Raw genomic sequence first — 14,639 nt, 5'->3', positions numbered from 1 at the left:
TTAGATAGTTAACTGACGTTTGCGGGGGTGTAATTTGGGAACAAGGCGTATATTTAAATTTTTAATCGTATATTTTTAGATTAACCGATTTTTCAAATTTGCATCAAAAATCTAGGCATCCATGGACTGTACCAACTGTTTAATAAGGCAACTTCTTACAGTTAGATATATAAAAAAAAAATTGACTTTCCGTGCGCAATTTAACTAGGCAACCTATTTGTAATGTGTCAATGTGAATATTATCTATCATTTATTCCTTATCACAAATAAATAACAGATGAGGGTACATATTTGTTATACCGTAGTGGGTGCAACGAAGTACTGCATCTGGCAGCGTAATCTTTGACAAGTATAAAATAGCCTATATGTGGTGGCCGCGAGTCTATGTAAACGTCTCATAATGCGTAGTTTAAGGTAAATGATCCACGATTTTTCTAAGTCATCAACCGGAGCTGCATAGAACTTGGATCGTCTCCAGGTGACGGTCTATTTGTAAAGCTCTCTATATATTAACAGGGAATTAACGGCCTACACTTTTATACTCGCTAGATAAGATAAATGTCTGGTCGACGACATCCAGATCCACTGGAAGTTCTTGAAAGATCATGTGATCATAATCTTTGGCAAATTAAACAACAATAAGTTACACAACTGGGGACTAGCAAGAACCTTGCGTTATGGTAACAGAGTGTATATTAGAATGGCAAGATTTCTGGCCAGTATTTCGAGTGTACGGCCATAAATTTAATTTTAACTGCGAGCACGCATTAGTACGTCAACGTCTAGATTAGCGGATAAAAATTACAGAGCTGCTAAATTATTGTTGTAATGTCAGGGACGAAGAGTATGAACGGTAAAATAATAGAAGATAAACTTAATCCCCTTTCAAAACAGCTATAAATTAGTGTAAGCATCCGACAAATAGGTATTTGTACAATTTAATTACTAATTTTACTTTTAATGTACCTATTCGAGATAAGCTGTACTTTCCTACTTGTACAATGTATTTACACAGTAATAAGACGCAAATAGCCAACAGTAAATAAAACACTAATCGTTATGATACCATTTAATTTAGGTAAATTAGTGTAATATCTATATACAGGCTGATTAAAAAATAACTGCGTTGCCAGGGTGGTTTTGGGGTTATACTGAGCAACTTTTACTATGGGACCAAGACTCGAAATCGCGAAATAAAATTGGCTGTTTCATACATTTTCTATGGGAAGGTAAAGTTTTTTTTCGTGATTCGGGATTGGTCCCATAGTAAAAGTTGCTGTGTATAATCCCAAAACCTCCCTGGCAACGCGAATGCAGTTATTTTTTAGCCACCGTGTATAATAAATAGCACTCATTAATAGATTATACAGTATCTAATGCCAAACAAGTTATTGTATCACGTGAATATAACGATCTCAGGACATTAAATTGTTGAGATATTATATATTTGAATTTTTCGAGGTGAGATGTCTATTAATTTAGATATTAAGAGACCAAATATAATCGTTAGTCAAATAAAATACTAATTGTAATGACGAAATTTAAGTACGTAAATTTGCGTTAAGAAATATTATTATAATAGCATTCATTAATTTATTATAGAGTATCCAATAATAAACAAGATAATGTATAACGTGAATATCACTAAAACCCTGACCTACGCAAACTGAAATACTGATGCGCATTAAATTGTAAAAGTTATTATAGTTTGAATTTCCGAGGTCAGATGTCTATTAATTTAGAAATTGAGAGACAAATAGGTATTGGCGTCTGTTCAAACTATTAATTAGAGACGCCCAGGACGTTTCCTTTGTTTGTGTCCTTCTTTTTAATAGTTGACAAACATTCTTAACAGCAAAGCCGTTAATTTTACTGTGCTAGGTGCCACGGTGTTTTCCACGTTACTAATCATATGAATAATTAACGTACCGAAAATAAAACACAAGTTTGTGAGAGTCAATTCAGAGTAAATGTTATGGTTCTCATAAAATTAATTTACAATCTACGATACGAGGCGTTTTGCAGAGCGGTACTTTCGATCAATGGTTTTCAAAGTTATACGTAGCGTAGGACACGAGTATCACTTACAAGTTGGTGTCGTTGTGGGCCAGCACCGTGCACAGGTTCGCGAGCAACGAGTCGGTGAGCTTGTGCGAGCGCGGAGCCACACGGGACAGTTAAAACAGTACTCACAAGTTGGTGTCCTTGGTGTCGGCGCGGGCCAGCACCGCGCACAGGTGCGCGAGCAACGAGTCGGCAGCTTGTGCGAGCGCGGAGCCACACGGGACAGCTAAAACAGTACTCACAAGTTGGTGTCCTTGGTGTCGGTGCGAGCCAACACCGCGCACAGGTGCGCGAGCAACGAGTCGGCAGCTTGTGCGAGCGCGGAGCCACACGGGACAGCTAAAACAGTACTCACAAGTTGGTGTCCTTGGTGTCGGTGCGAGCCAACACCGCACACAGGTGCGCGAGCAACGAGTCGGCAGCTTGTGCGAGCGCGGAGCCACACGGGACAGCTAAAACAGTACTCACAAGTTGGTGTCCTTGGTGTCGGTGCGAGCCAACACCGCACACAGGTGCGCGAGCAACGAGTCGGCAGCTTGTGCGAGCGCGGAGCCACACGGGACAGCTAAAACAGTACTCACAAGTTGGTGTCCTTGGTGTCGGTGCGAGCCAACACCGCACACAGGTGCGCGAGCAACGAGTCGGCAGCTTGTGCGAGCGCGGAGCCACACGGGACAGCTAAAACAGTACTCACAAGTTGGTGTCCTTGGTGTCGGTGCGAGCCAACACCGCACACAGGTGCGCGAGCAACGAGTCGGCAGCTTGTGCGAGCGCGGAGCCACACGGGACAGCTAAAACAGTACTCACAAGTTGGTGTCCTTGGTGTCGGTGCGAGCCAACACCGCACACAGGTGCGCGAGCAACGAGTCGGCGAGCTTGTGCGAGTGCGGAGCCACACAGGACAGCTAAAACAGTACTCACAAGTTGGTGTCCTTGGTGTCGGCGCGAGCCAACACCGCACACAGGTGCGCGAGCAACGAGTCGGTGAGCTAGTGCGAGCGCGGAGCCACACGGGACAGTTAAAACAGTACTCACAAGTTGGTGTCCTTGGTGTCGGCGCGGGCCAGCACCGCGCACAGGTCCGCGAGCAAGGAGTCGGCGAGCTTGTGCGAGCGCGGAGGCTCGCTGGATACGAGGCGGAGCCACGCTGGTTGGAGTCGTGGCCCGGACAGCAGTTGAGATAGCCTGCAAACGTCATCATCATCAAACTGTACACGCATATACACAATCTCAATGTCCACACATTCTTTGGATAATAACAGATGTCATTATCCAAAGAATGTGTAACATTTGAAATACACAATGAAAGCTCAGATCTTAATGTTGATTATTATAGTAAGTATTTTTCTAAATATCAATATCCATAGTGACCAGGCGTAGCCGACACACCATGCTCTGCAGTTAGGGGGCCATCATCCATCGCCGGAGTCTCTGCAAAAAAACGCTACGGCTAGGGTTCATTGTAGTTACCATCCAGCCGCGTCATGAGCGGCCTGATGCAACGTAGCGACGAATTTGCCGCCGGCGCCGGCCGTCATTGTGGCCAGGCGTAGCCGACACACCATGCTCTGCAGTTGAGGGGACATCTCCACGCATCGCCGGACGAAGTCTCTGCAAAGGGGCGCTGCGGTTAGGGTTATGGTGGGTGGCCTAGTGCGACGCATGGAACGCACGCATATGAAACACGACGGTCGATTGAGTATGAAAATATAAACGAATATAAAAAACGGAAGCGAACACAAAACATTTAATTCAGACGTGTGTAAGTATTCCGTTCGGTTTTCGTTTTGGGATACGAGTAGTTCAGAGTATTCGTGATGCCGTCATTATATCATTTGATATACTCGTACTGATCAACGGTTTATGTACCTATGTACTACTATTCAATAATACCAGTGGATTTAAAATGATCGACCAAAAACATAATCACTTTCCATAAATAAACACTTAAATGAACGAACCACTTAAATTTGTTTTTCATACTCACTTCTCAGCAGCATCAGGGACACTGATGAGCAGTGCCAACCCCAGCTTGTTCTTCTTCAACGCCGCGCAACTACTCGCCAGGCTGTCGCTCGTCCCGCTGGTCGAGCTACAGCTGTATACCTGTAACAACATGCTCCGATATAGAGAACTCCAAACTAACGTGCCGGTAGAGCAATAAAATCAAGAGAAAGCTGCAACACGCATCGCTTGAGATCGCGAGTACGAGCGTGACAGCCAGCGTAATCATTTACGACTCTGTAAGCACGTTGGTTTTGGCCCTACAATAGTGAAAACCACGTTCCAAGCCGCGCCGGGTCGCCATAAAGGCTGTCTCTTGGCAACCAATATTGCCGTAGGTCTATCCGATCCGGTTTTTGGCGCGGATCAAAGACGACCGGCGGCCCGGCCTTCCAATCCTACCCGCGTAAAAGATGGAAAGAATGAACCGTGACAGCAACAGTAGCCATAAAAGCCAAGTTTTGGCTCACACGAATTTATCAAAGGTGACTCTCGAGTTAGGGCTAGATAATAATAAAGTAATATTTGCGTAACGTCTATTATAGCGCAATTATCAGACTTCAGCCCTGACATACACTGATTAATATGTTTGTTTGTTTGGAATTATTACATAAATCATGTATAGCTACATTATTTACCCCAGTGCTATATTCCAGAGAAAACTAAGACTAAGAGCTTTGAATCAATATGTACTTACGGGAATCAAGACCGGGATTAAAAATAGTGAAACAAAAGCAGGTACGCTGCTCGGTTGTATTGCTATTTCATAACCTCCTGTCAAATAGTAATTTAGCGACACAAAAAAGGAAAAAAGGTCATTCGCATTAAGACAGCGAGAAACAATGCATTAGCATCTATTCAAACGACCGGCAATTTAGAAGGCTGCAATCAACGCACGAAACTAGCGGTACTCAATCCCCCATAGCGTGACTTGCAGACATAGCGGTCTATCACAAGACAGTGAGTCACAATAAACCTGTGGCATAATGAGCCGTCACTTATCAGGTTACTTGAGAATTTATGTTAATAGCTGTTTGTCATCGCCGATAACAAGTCATATGACTGAACGATAGCCGCGGTCACTCATGTCATGTGACGGATCACGCGTTTGTCGATAAACTGTGTACAAACAGTGCATGAACTGGTTTCCGTGCTTTTAGGCTTTCACCAACTCTTACTGGGCGAGATACGCGCGAAGTGCTGATCGAATCCGCCGTTCTGTGCTAACGTTTAGTATCGTATGACTTTAGACTACATATATGTAAATACAAATGGTAGCACGTTTTTTATGTCAAATGTAAGCACCATTATAAAACATACGTATAAATTCTCTTTGATAACAGCCTATGTAAAGAACAAACGGAAGAGTGAGAACCTGTCACGTGGCCAAACCTGGCCGTGACCGTGGCCTGTACGTATATGGGGACAACATGACGACCCTTATACGAGAGATAAAGCGAACATTGACACGTAAACAAAACCATTTGGGCAAAAACAAAAACATTATCTACCTGACGACTTTGTACGGATTGTTAGATAAAGGAAATAAATAAACGCATACATAAAAATAGGTAGTGATTTTGTCGATTTACATGCGCTGAGGCAAAATGCCACGGACTCCCCAGAAAATAAATGACATGAGGTATTTTCACACTACACTACCTATAGATGTAGTGGGTATTGTGAACACATAAACAATTTACAAAACTACCTACTATACAATTAACTAAACTATCCTACAATCGACAATGGAAAGCTAGCCTATCCGCAGGGACTGGACATTCAATATAAACGTTCGAAATATGCACATAGAAAAATTAGCGCTCATTAGAATATGTCTTGGGCAAACGCGTTTTATTACACCAAACAAACGTTTTCTTGTAATTATGATGCAAGAAGCAACAAAAACACCTTTAATCTTGAACATACGTTTTTCCACCTTAGATTTATCGTTATAATAAGATACATGTACAAAGCTCATTACAAAAGTATTAGCTTCTCATCACATGACTAGATTCGCTGTATGGTAATCTTCACATCACAATAAAATTGCCATATAATGAACACCCATTGTATTCTTAAGATGATCACCTAAAGGTCGACCAGTGCGTCAGTGTCCGAGAAGGCATGTACTTGACTTTTAGACGAGATGGAAAGTACTGAATGCAACAACGGGTCAAGGGCACACTGACCTCAAAAGTGCAGTTGCATATTGCTTCATGATTTTACCTCTCGGACAACATCGAATATACAAAACACATTAACACGTTACAAGTGCATGTGGAGGCCAAAACAATTATAATAATTTAAAAACGGGTTTTCAACCAGGTTGTATACACAGGAGCCCTTGTTTATTAGCGGGAAGTGTGAATGTCGAGTTCAAGGATCCGACTTACGCCACAAGATGGCAAAGCCACCAAGTATCAGGCTACAAGATGGCTGACCCTGCAATGCACACGGTTCTTGTATCTTAAATTGTAGTGTTATTGCACCTGAGAGTTGCTGCAGGTTCGAGCTGTTGCCGAGGTCGAAGCGCGTCGCTAGATTTCTGAACGTGCGCCACTGCCAACTGCCGTTGCTTAAAGCCTGATAGGGCCACCATAAGTTAACACATTGCACTGTACCTGAGAGTTGGTGGTAGTGGAGCCGCTTGGCACAGCCAGCAGGTTCGAGCTGTTGCCGAGGTCGAAGCGCGTCGCTAGATTTCTGAACGTGCGCCGCTGCCAACTGCCGTTGCTTAAAGCCTGATAGGGCCACCATAAGTTAACACATTGCACTGTACCTGAGAGTTGGTGGTAGTGGAGCCGCTTGGCACAGCCAGCAGGTTCGAGCTGTTGCCGAGTTCGAAGCGCGTCGCTAGATTTCTGAACGTGCGCCGCTGCCAACTGCCGTTGCTTAAAGCCTGATAGGGCCACCATAAGTTAACATATTGCACTATACCTGAGAGTCGGTCGTAGTAGAACCGCTGGGCATGGCCAGCAGGTTCGAGCTGTTGCCGAGGTCGAAGCGCGTCGCTAGATTTCTGAACGTGCGACGCTGCCAACTGCCGTTGCTCGACGTGCTTAAAGCCTGAGGAGGCCATCATAAGTTAACATATTGTACTATACCTGAGAGTCGGTGGTAGTGGAGCCGCTGGGCACGGCGAGCAGGTTCGAGCTGTTGCCGAGGTCGAAGCGCGTCGCTAGATTTCTGAACGTGCGACGCTGCCAACTGCCGTTGCTCGACGTGCTTAGCTTGCGGCCTGATGGGGCTGGGCAGAGAAACATACGTATGTTAACTGGAAGGCTCGTCAGAATTTAAGTTGGTTGGCTAAGATGTGGTTGAAGGTTTAACTGTATTCGACAGATTTATGTCATGCTCAGTAAGTAAAAAAGAAATACGAATTAAAAGTTACCTACTACTAGAAAATCATCATGTACCTTCCAAAAAGACCGTCTAAATCCCTGTTCTTATTAAAGCGAGACTCATGACAAATTGGTATGGAGTATCTGTTTCAGGTTTATATAGGTATTTATGTTCATAGCAGAAGGTAAATAAATATCTAACATTAATCGTCGTAGTACCGACAACATAAGACAAGCTTTATCTTACTGTGGAACATTGATTTGTGTCTTATTTTCTTAATATTTATTCACAAATAAACTCGCAGGTGGAAGGCGTAACGATCAGGATACATCCGAAAGCGATTGGCAGAAGATTGGCTAGGGACACAGACGTGGGAATTCAGGAGAGTAGCCTTTGCATGTGAAAATTCTCTTGAGGACTACTTGCAGAATATTTTTTTGAATTGTTGCCCAGCAGTGGGGCACTTGAACATGCTAATAAAGAAATCAATATGAAAGTAAACTTACTGTGAAAAGAGAACATATCGTCCTGAGTATTGCTGCCGTCCCAAACGTCAAACATTGAGAAATAATCGTAGGTCGATCCGATGCTGCTGTGCGGCGTTTGATCCCCGTAAAAACCTGCAGGAGGAAACAACATAGTGTTAATAAAAGCCGTCGCAGAGGTACGCAATACTCTAGAATTGCATTATTTACTTGATCTCTGAAATAAAGGCAGATAAGTTATAGGTATATAATTATGCTATTTGAATTTCTATCTAGCATCTAGTAATGCACGTCAGAATGAATACCTAGCAGCGAACATCGAACATCTAAGATTCATCTATTTCCTTCCCTATCGTTCAAATATGCAAAAGCGACAGAGAGGTAAGTAAAAGAAATGTACGATTTTCGAGGTTCGTAGTTCATAATACATAGACGAAACGCAAAAACAAGGTCACACTTGCACATAAAGATTAATAATTTAAGAAAAAAAAATGGCAGACTGGTGATTGCATCCGGTGACGTCGTAAGACATACAGGGCAAATCTTTGTAAGGGAAATAGGTACAGGGCGTTCTTTGAACAACTAGCCATATTGTGCAAGGTGATTAGGTAGGTCCAGCGAAATGCTATACATGGAAGTATTCTGTCCGCTCAATTATGACCCAACGCAAACTACCCCGCGATAGGCGGTACTTACAAACTGCTCGATTGGCAATCTCAGTACCACCGAGATGACAGTCAGTGACAAATGGCTAAATTGATTTATAAAAACAACGTTTTTTTCTAATTAAAAATATATTCATGTGTCGTGAAGTGGTGCAGAAGTTATTTTAGTTCATACCAAGGACAGTGGAATCACTTTTCACTTGTAGTAAACAGATAACTTCAGTAGAATTTGGAAAAAACATGACGATTTGTTTTCAATACTACCGTGCTAAGCTAAAACGTAACAACTGCATACGACTTTCATAACAACATACGACTTTTTAAATTGCGAGGATAATAGGGATGGTGTTATGCTAAATGAAGTAGACTATTTTATTAACTTGTGTTTGGTTTAGGTATTTTCTATATAATTATAAATGTAGTAATAAATTCCTTCTCAAAGGTTTTTTTTCTTTTTTATTTCATGAGATGGAGCTATAAAAAAACTACCTAGTTATTTCAAATTAATAATCAAATTTGGTATTGTCATTTTACATTACTTTCCATTCAGATTCCCACAAGATGCTATTCGCAGAGAACTATGGAAAAAAGCTGTCCAATTAGAGAGACATGAAATTGAGTTGATGCCTGGCAAGATATCTAGAATATGTTCTATTCATGAGATATAACCCGTGAGATAATCATACCCGGTCTCCTATATGTAGATACATTTTTCCTATCATGCTTTCACTGAATTAATTTAACAAATACACACATTATCTGAAAATGTTGATCATTTGAATCCACCCTCTACTGTCAAATATATGTAGGTTCTCTCTCAAGCCATTTCCGTCAGTAGAAAAGAGCGGCAAACATATTAACTCACATTTTAGACGGGTCTAACGCGAATTATATTCAATTACCTTGATTTACCGACGTAAGTAAATCAGTTTCGTTTCGTATAATGTGAGTTAATATGTGTTCAAAACGCGAAAGTTTAAAATATTATAAGAGCGGCAAATTTAGAAAATGTAAGCGCGCGAACGGCTGTGGTCCTATACAAAATTTTAATTTTGCACCTTTTTCTACTGACAAACTTGCTTGACCGGCTATATACATATAAAATATTCTGAACTGAAAGTGGGGATTTATTGTGACTCCGCCTGTTCAAATATTTTTGACCCGATTCGTGTACCCATGTAAATTTTGCAGACTGTATAGCCAGTCCGATTTCTAAGATCAAGTTCGCCATACATTTACTATGGCGTACTTGATCTTCGAAAAACGGACAGACTATACCTGAACGTGACTTCGCACTACCATGCAGATTGATAATAAAATATACAAAATACTTATTATAGCGGAATACATTTATACAACACACTATTTTAAGTCAAATTTACAAATACTAGAAATTATACTATTAAAATAAATGATTGTTAAAAATATTAATATGTCAACACGTGTAATACATAAATCTAGTCATATAAATAATAACAATGAAATGTGTTTTAAATAATTAAACTATATTATGTCAACAATAAAAATATATATATATATATATATATATATATATATATATATATATATATATATATATATATATATATATATATATATATATATATACTCATCCTAAGTATCATAACACACATCGAGGCCACATCTAGTTGCGACCATTCTATGTTTCTCAACAGCGATCTACGTACGTGTATTGCGCGCACTGTTGTCCACCAGCCTACCTCCTAATACAAAAACGTAATCATACTTACCGGCAATATAATAAAATGCTTGTGTAATTTTAAATGAAAAATGTTATTTTAATCAATGTCTGTCGCTCCTTTTGTGACATAATATGTAAATAAAATGTATATATTTAAGTTCTCATTTTAAGTGAATTGTACAAATTCTTATGAGAATAAAGAATCTTTAAACCGAACAATGATATATTTACTTATGTTGTTTTAGTCTGTCATGTCATAACAACATTTTAACTAGTTATTTTTTAATCTGCATTAAATTATTATACGTGAATTATTTGACTGGTTCTTCACTGTATGGCATAAACCTATCCCTGTCCAAGTAATATTCTAATCAAATATGAACCGCGAACTCTCAGCGGCCAGTACGTACAGCAAGAAGGTTATTAGCGGATTAATGTCGCTGATTGGTAGTTATTGACATTATATGCATTTCATCTACACTTAGCTATGTACCATTAGTGTAATAAAGATGACTCTTATTTTGTTTACCAGCTTTAATTACAGGCTCTGTAAACGCGTCGTCTTATTTGAATGTAGGCGTAATTGTGTATGTGTGCTAATTTGGCCCGAGAATTTGAACGGTAATGTTCCTAAAGGCGGTATCCATGGTTATGTATGATCGCAGGGTAGGTCATACTGAACAACTTTTTCTATGGGACCAACCCCGAAATCCCAAAAAAAAAATTGGCCTTCCCATACTCTACCAAAATGTATGAAACGGCCGAAAATTTTTTTGTGATTTCGGGGTTGGACCCCCGGGGAAAAAGTTGTTCAGTATGGTCTACCTAATCACCTTGCACAATATGGCTAGTTGTTCAAAAAACGCCCTGTACCTATTTCCCTTACAAAGATTTTATAAAGATTTTCCATCTTGCCAAGTGTTTAAAGACACTTCACTGCGTAGGTGGGGGCAAACTCTAAAACAGCTTCTTTAAACAGCACACTAGCCTACTCACGTGATCGACAAGAACATTTCGCAATGCGGACCGTACCGTATACGGAAACTCGTCTGGCGGGTTTACGTCACGTGGCTCGGTTTGTTTACATACAATAACAACGCCGAGAGGTATATCCGCAAACAACTGAACTCACATACGCCAATACGAATAAGATTTTGTACCATTGTAAAGGATAGCTATAGCTTCATTAGATCTTGGAGTGCCCCTCATATGTAGGTAGGTATATAAGAAATACATATTCGAAAAATGTCATACTCGTATGCAAGATGTATTGCAAGATTTGCTACTATAGTCATAACTATTATATGTTGTATCTCATCAACTAATGGCGTTTCTCGGCAAAACAAATGATCAAGTGCAACGATCATTATGACTACAATACAATGTATCAGTCGACTTAAGACGTCTATTTATGTCATATTATACTGCAAAAGTGGTCGTGAGTAGGATGTTTAAGTTCGAATTGGCAACAATGTTTCTGTCACTGGTTTTTAAAACTTATGTTGATACACCTGTTACCACAGACAAAACATCCTCCAGACTGAGCATAGTCGCGCTACCCCCTCTGCCACGCATACGGTAAATTTACTCCATGTTCGAGTCGAAAGTGTCTTTGTGTGACGTCCGTGAACTCGTTCGTCGTTTGAACGGACCAATCACGGCACGGGATCTCGCTCACCTCGTCCCGCGCACCCCCGCATTTTTGGCATCATCGCTTGCATGAAATAATTGCTCTAAACTCGGTCTAGAGGATTCCTAGTCTATGCCTGTCACCATTACTGCGTAATTATGTTTAATTCGCAACGTCGCGTCAGTTCAATGTAATAAAGATGTAAAGTGTAATGTGGGACTGTTGGCGTTATTCACTGCAATCAGTATCAATACATTGATACCTCTAATAGTAGTAGTAAACATTAACCGATAATACTTGATAATTTATTGAGCAAACCGTTTTCCTGTGATAACAGAGGGAAGATAAGGCGTGTAGTAGCAACTGACGGGGGAACACTTTAGCCATTTGAACATACGACTTTGAACATATGACGTACGACTTAAATGCATCGGTTGTGCAATATTAGTATAGAAGTGTCTAGTAACGTGCTGGTCGCGCTCTATTTACTTTTGCAGTATGCATCTTATATAATTAGGACATTCACTAGACAGAGGGCAAAGTATGTTAGATATGTAACTTATCAATATAATGTTTTTTGGCATGTTTTTGTACCATGTATATGAATAAATTCGATATATTTTTAAGGTGTGGGGTTACTTTGATAACATATCAAATGATACTTAAGTTACAAAACTGATATGTATATCAGCAAAACGATTAAGTTGCATACAAATGTGTATGCATATGCAGGGTGCCAAGCTAATAGCTTTGTTGACTGCAAGTACATCTTCGCAACTACGGCTCTACTTCTTTTTAGGGTTCCGTACCCAAAGGGTAAATACGGGACCCTATTACTAAGACTTCACTGTCCGTTTGTTCGTCTATCTGTTCATTTGTCCGTCCGTCTGTCTGTCACCAGGCTGTATCTCATGAACCGTGGTAGCTAGACAGTTGAAATTTGTATGTATTTCTGTTGCCGCTATAACAACAAATACTAAAAACAGAATATAATAAATATTCAAGTGGGGCTCACATACAACAAACGTGATTTATTGCCGTTTTTTGCGTAATGGTACGGAACCCTTCGTGCGCGAGTCCGACTCGCACTTGGCCGGTTTTTATCTACAGCGATGCCCGCAATACACTGCTTTTGCTGTGTTATTTGTGCAAATGTGGACGCGTCAATTTAATTTGAGCTATTTATGAAAAATATACTTAACACTAATTGTTCAAGAAAATTTCCACACGTAAATAGTAATTAGGAAACAGCAACGCATCGTCTTCCAACAATTAAGAAAGCTGATGACTCTCGGCAGTCATTAACCACACCCACGGTCCTCGGGCTAAATATAGTTTAACAATGAATTGACCTTCCTACGAGTACATCATTAAAACGTGTGTACTTCTGTGACATAAGTATGAAATTTCACCTTACTGTGAATTACGCCTAACGCGCGATTTCAAGGCAATACGGAACGGCCTTTCGTTTTACTGTTTCTGGATCCGTATTTGCTTAAGTGCACATATCGGCATTTGTATGTAGTGATATGTCACATTAGGATAATTACATATACATTTATTTAAATATAAGATAATCCAAAAAATTCTGGCAAGGCCAAATATGGCGATAAAATTCTAATTCCGCCTTGATGATATCATGCTTAGTCTGCGGTCAGTCTGGCGAAATAGTCAATACAGAGTAGAGAGTTGCAGCACTCATATTCACCTGAATTGCGCAACGAATACGTCGCGATATCATTGTCACATTCGGCGCTGCGCACGCGAGTAATTTATCTAAATGGAAGCTAATTTTTAGAATTTCGTACCCAAAGTGTACAAACGGGACCCTATTAGACACTAAGACTCCACTGTCTATCTGTCACCAGGCTGCATCTCATGAACCGTGATAGCTAGACAGTTGAAATCTTCACAGATGATGTATTTCTGTTGCCGCTATAATAACAAATAACTAAAAAGTACGGAACCCTCGGTGGGCGAGTCCGACTCGCACTTTTTCGATTTTTTTTCCTGTTGTTAGTAGATATGTATATATTAATGAATTTAATGATTGAATACGAACCCGAGTCTCCCCTGTCAATGGAAAAGCTCAACGAGACCTCTTCTTTCTGCAGCGGCACGTTGAGAGGTTTGGAACGCTCCCTCAGCTCAACAGAGCTCGGCTCAACTTTGCGCTCTACTCTGCTTATGCGCCGGGATGTTGGCACGCAGAACACTTTCGTACACATTAACCTGGACAAATAAAGATGACGTTAAATCATTAATCATAAACAGTCAAATAACTTTCTTAAAGTTAATATCTATCTATTATTATTCATTCTGCTCGAACGGTAACGATAAGCGGTCGTCACGAACTATTTTTTAATGGTTAGTTTCCAATTATATAACACACACCCCACTAATAATATTAGTCTAATAACATTCAGGAATTCGGCCCCTGTGTGTGTACATCCCCTTACTAATAGTATCAGTCGGCTGATAAAAAAACAAAAAGCTTGAACTATAAGTTTAATAAAATCAAAATATAATCAAAACACATACCTACAATAATCGTTAGGAAACAACAAGATAATCACGTTATACGACTTAATTTAAATTGCTATTCAAATTTATTCAATAACACCCACATATTGATTGTTTTCACACTGGACCATGACCATGAGCATAAGCTTCGAAAAGTACCTAATGCATAAAAAATATTATCTCCCGCCTCGCATTTAATACGTCTACATCGATCGTTCTAG

The 14,639-nt window shown here is 40.3% G+C and overlaps 2 protein-coding genes across 3 annotated transcripts in view; one reads left to right on the top strand and one right to left on the bottom strand.

The window, feature by feature from the left end:
* LOC134793586 (protein FAM13A) overlaps window positions 1-14,639 on the top strand; it is a 184,677-nt gene that overhangs the window by 19,925 nt on the left and 150,113 nt on the right. The gene's annotated exons all lie outside the window — the stretch shown is intronic.
* LOC134793582 (folliculin-interacting protein 2) overlaps window positions 1-14,639 on the bottom strand; it is a 31,533-nt gene that overhangs the window by 6,097 nt on the left and 10,797 nt on the right. For both annotated transcript variants that reach the window (XM_063765193.1, XM_063765194.1), the window contains exons 4-9: window positions 13,958-14,127; window positions 7,920-8,033; window positions 7,176-7,318; window positions 4,052-4,170; window positions 3,535-3,675; window positions 3,100-3,249 (exon numbers count right to left, since the gene is read on the bottom strand). In XM_063765193.1, coding sequence (XP_063621263.1) covers window positions 3,100-3,249; window positions 3,535-3,675; window positions 4,052-4,170; window positions 7,176-7,318; window positions 7,920-8,033; window positions 13,958-14,127 — 837 coding nt within the window. The remainder of the gene's footprint in view (window positions 1-3,099; window positions 3,250-3,534; window positions 3,676-4,051; window positions 4,171-7,175; window positions 7,319-7,919; window positions 8,034-13,957; window positions 14,128-14,639) is intronic.

This window comes from Cydia splendana, chromosome 9 (assembly GCF_910591565.1).
Source record: "Cydia splendana chromosome 9, ilCydSple1.2, whole genome shotgun sequence".
Classification (NCBI taxonomy): Eukaryota; Metazoa; Arthropoda; class Insecta; order Lepidoptera; family Tortricidae; genus Cydia; species Cydia splendana.
Note: the sequence above shows the minus strand (reverse complement) of the source record. Positions and strands in the feature narration are given on the sequence as shown.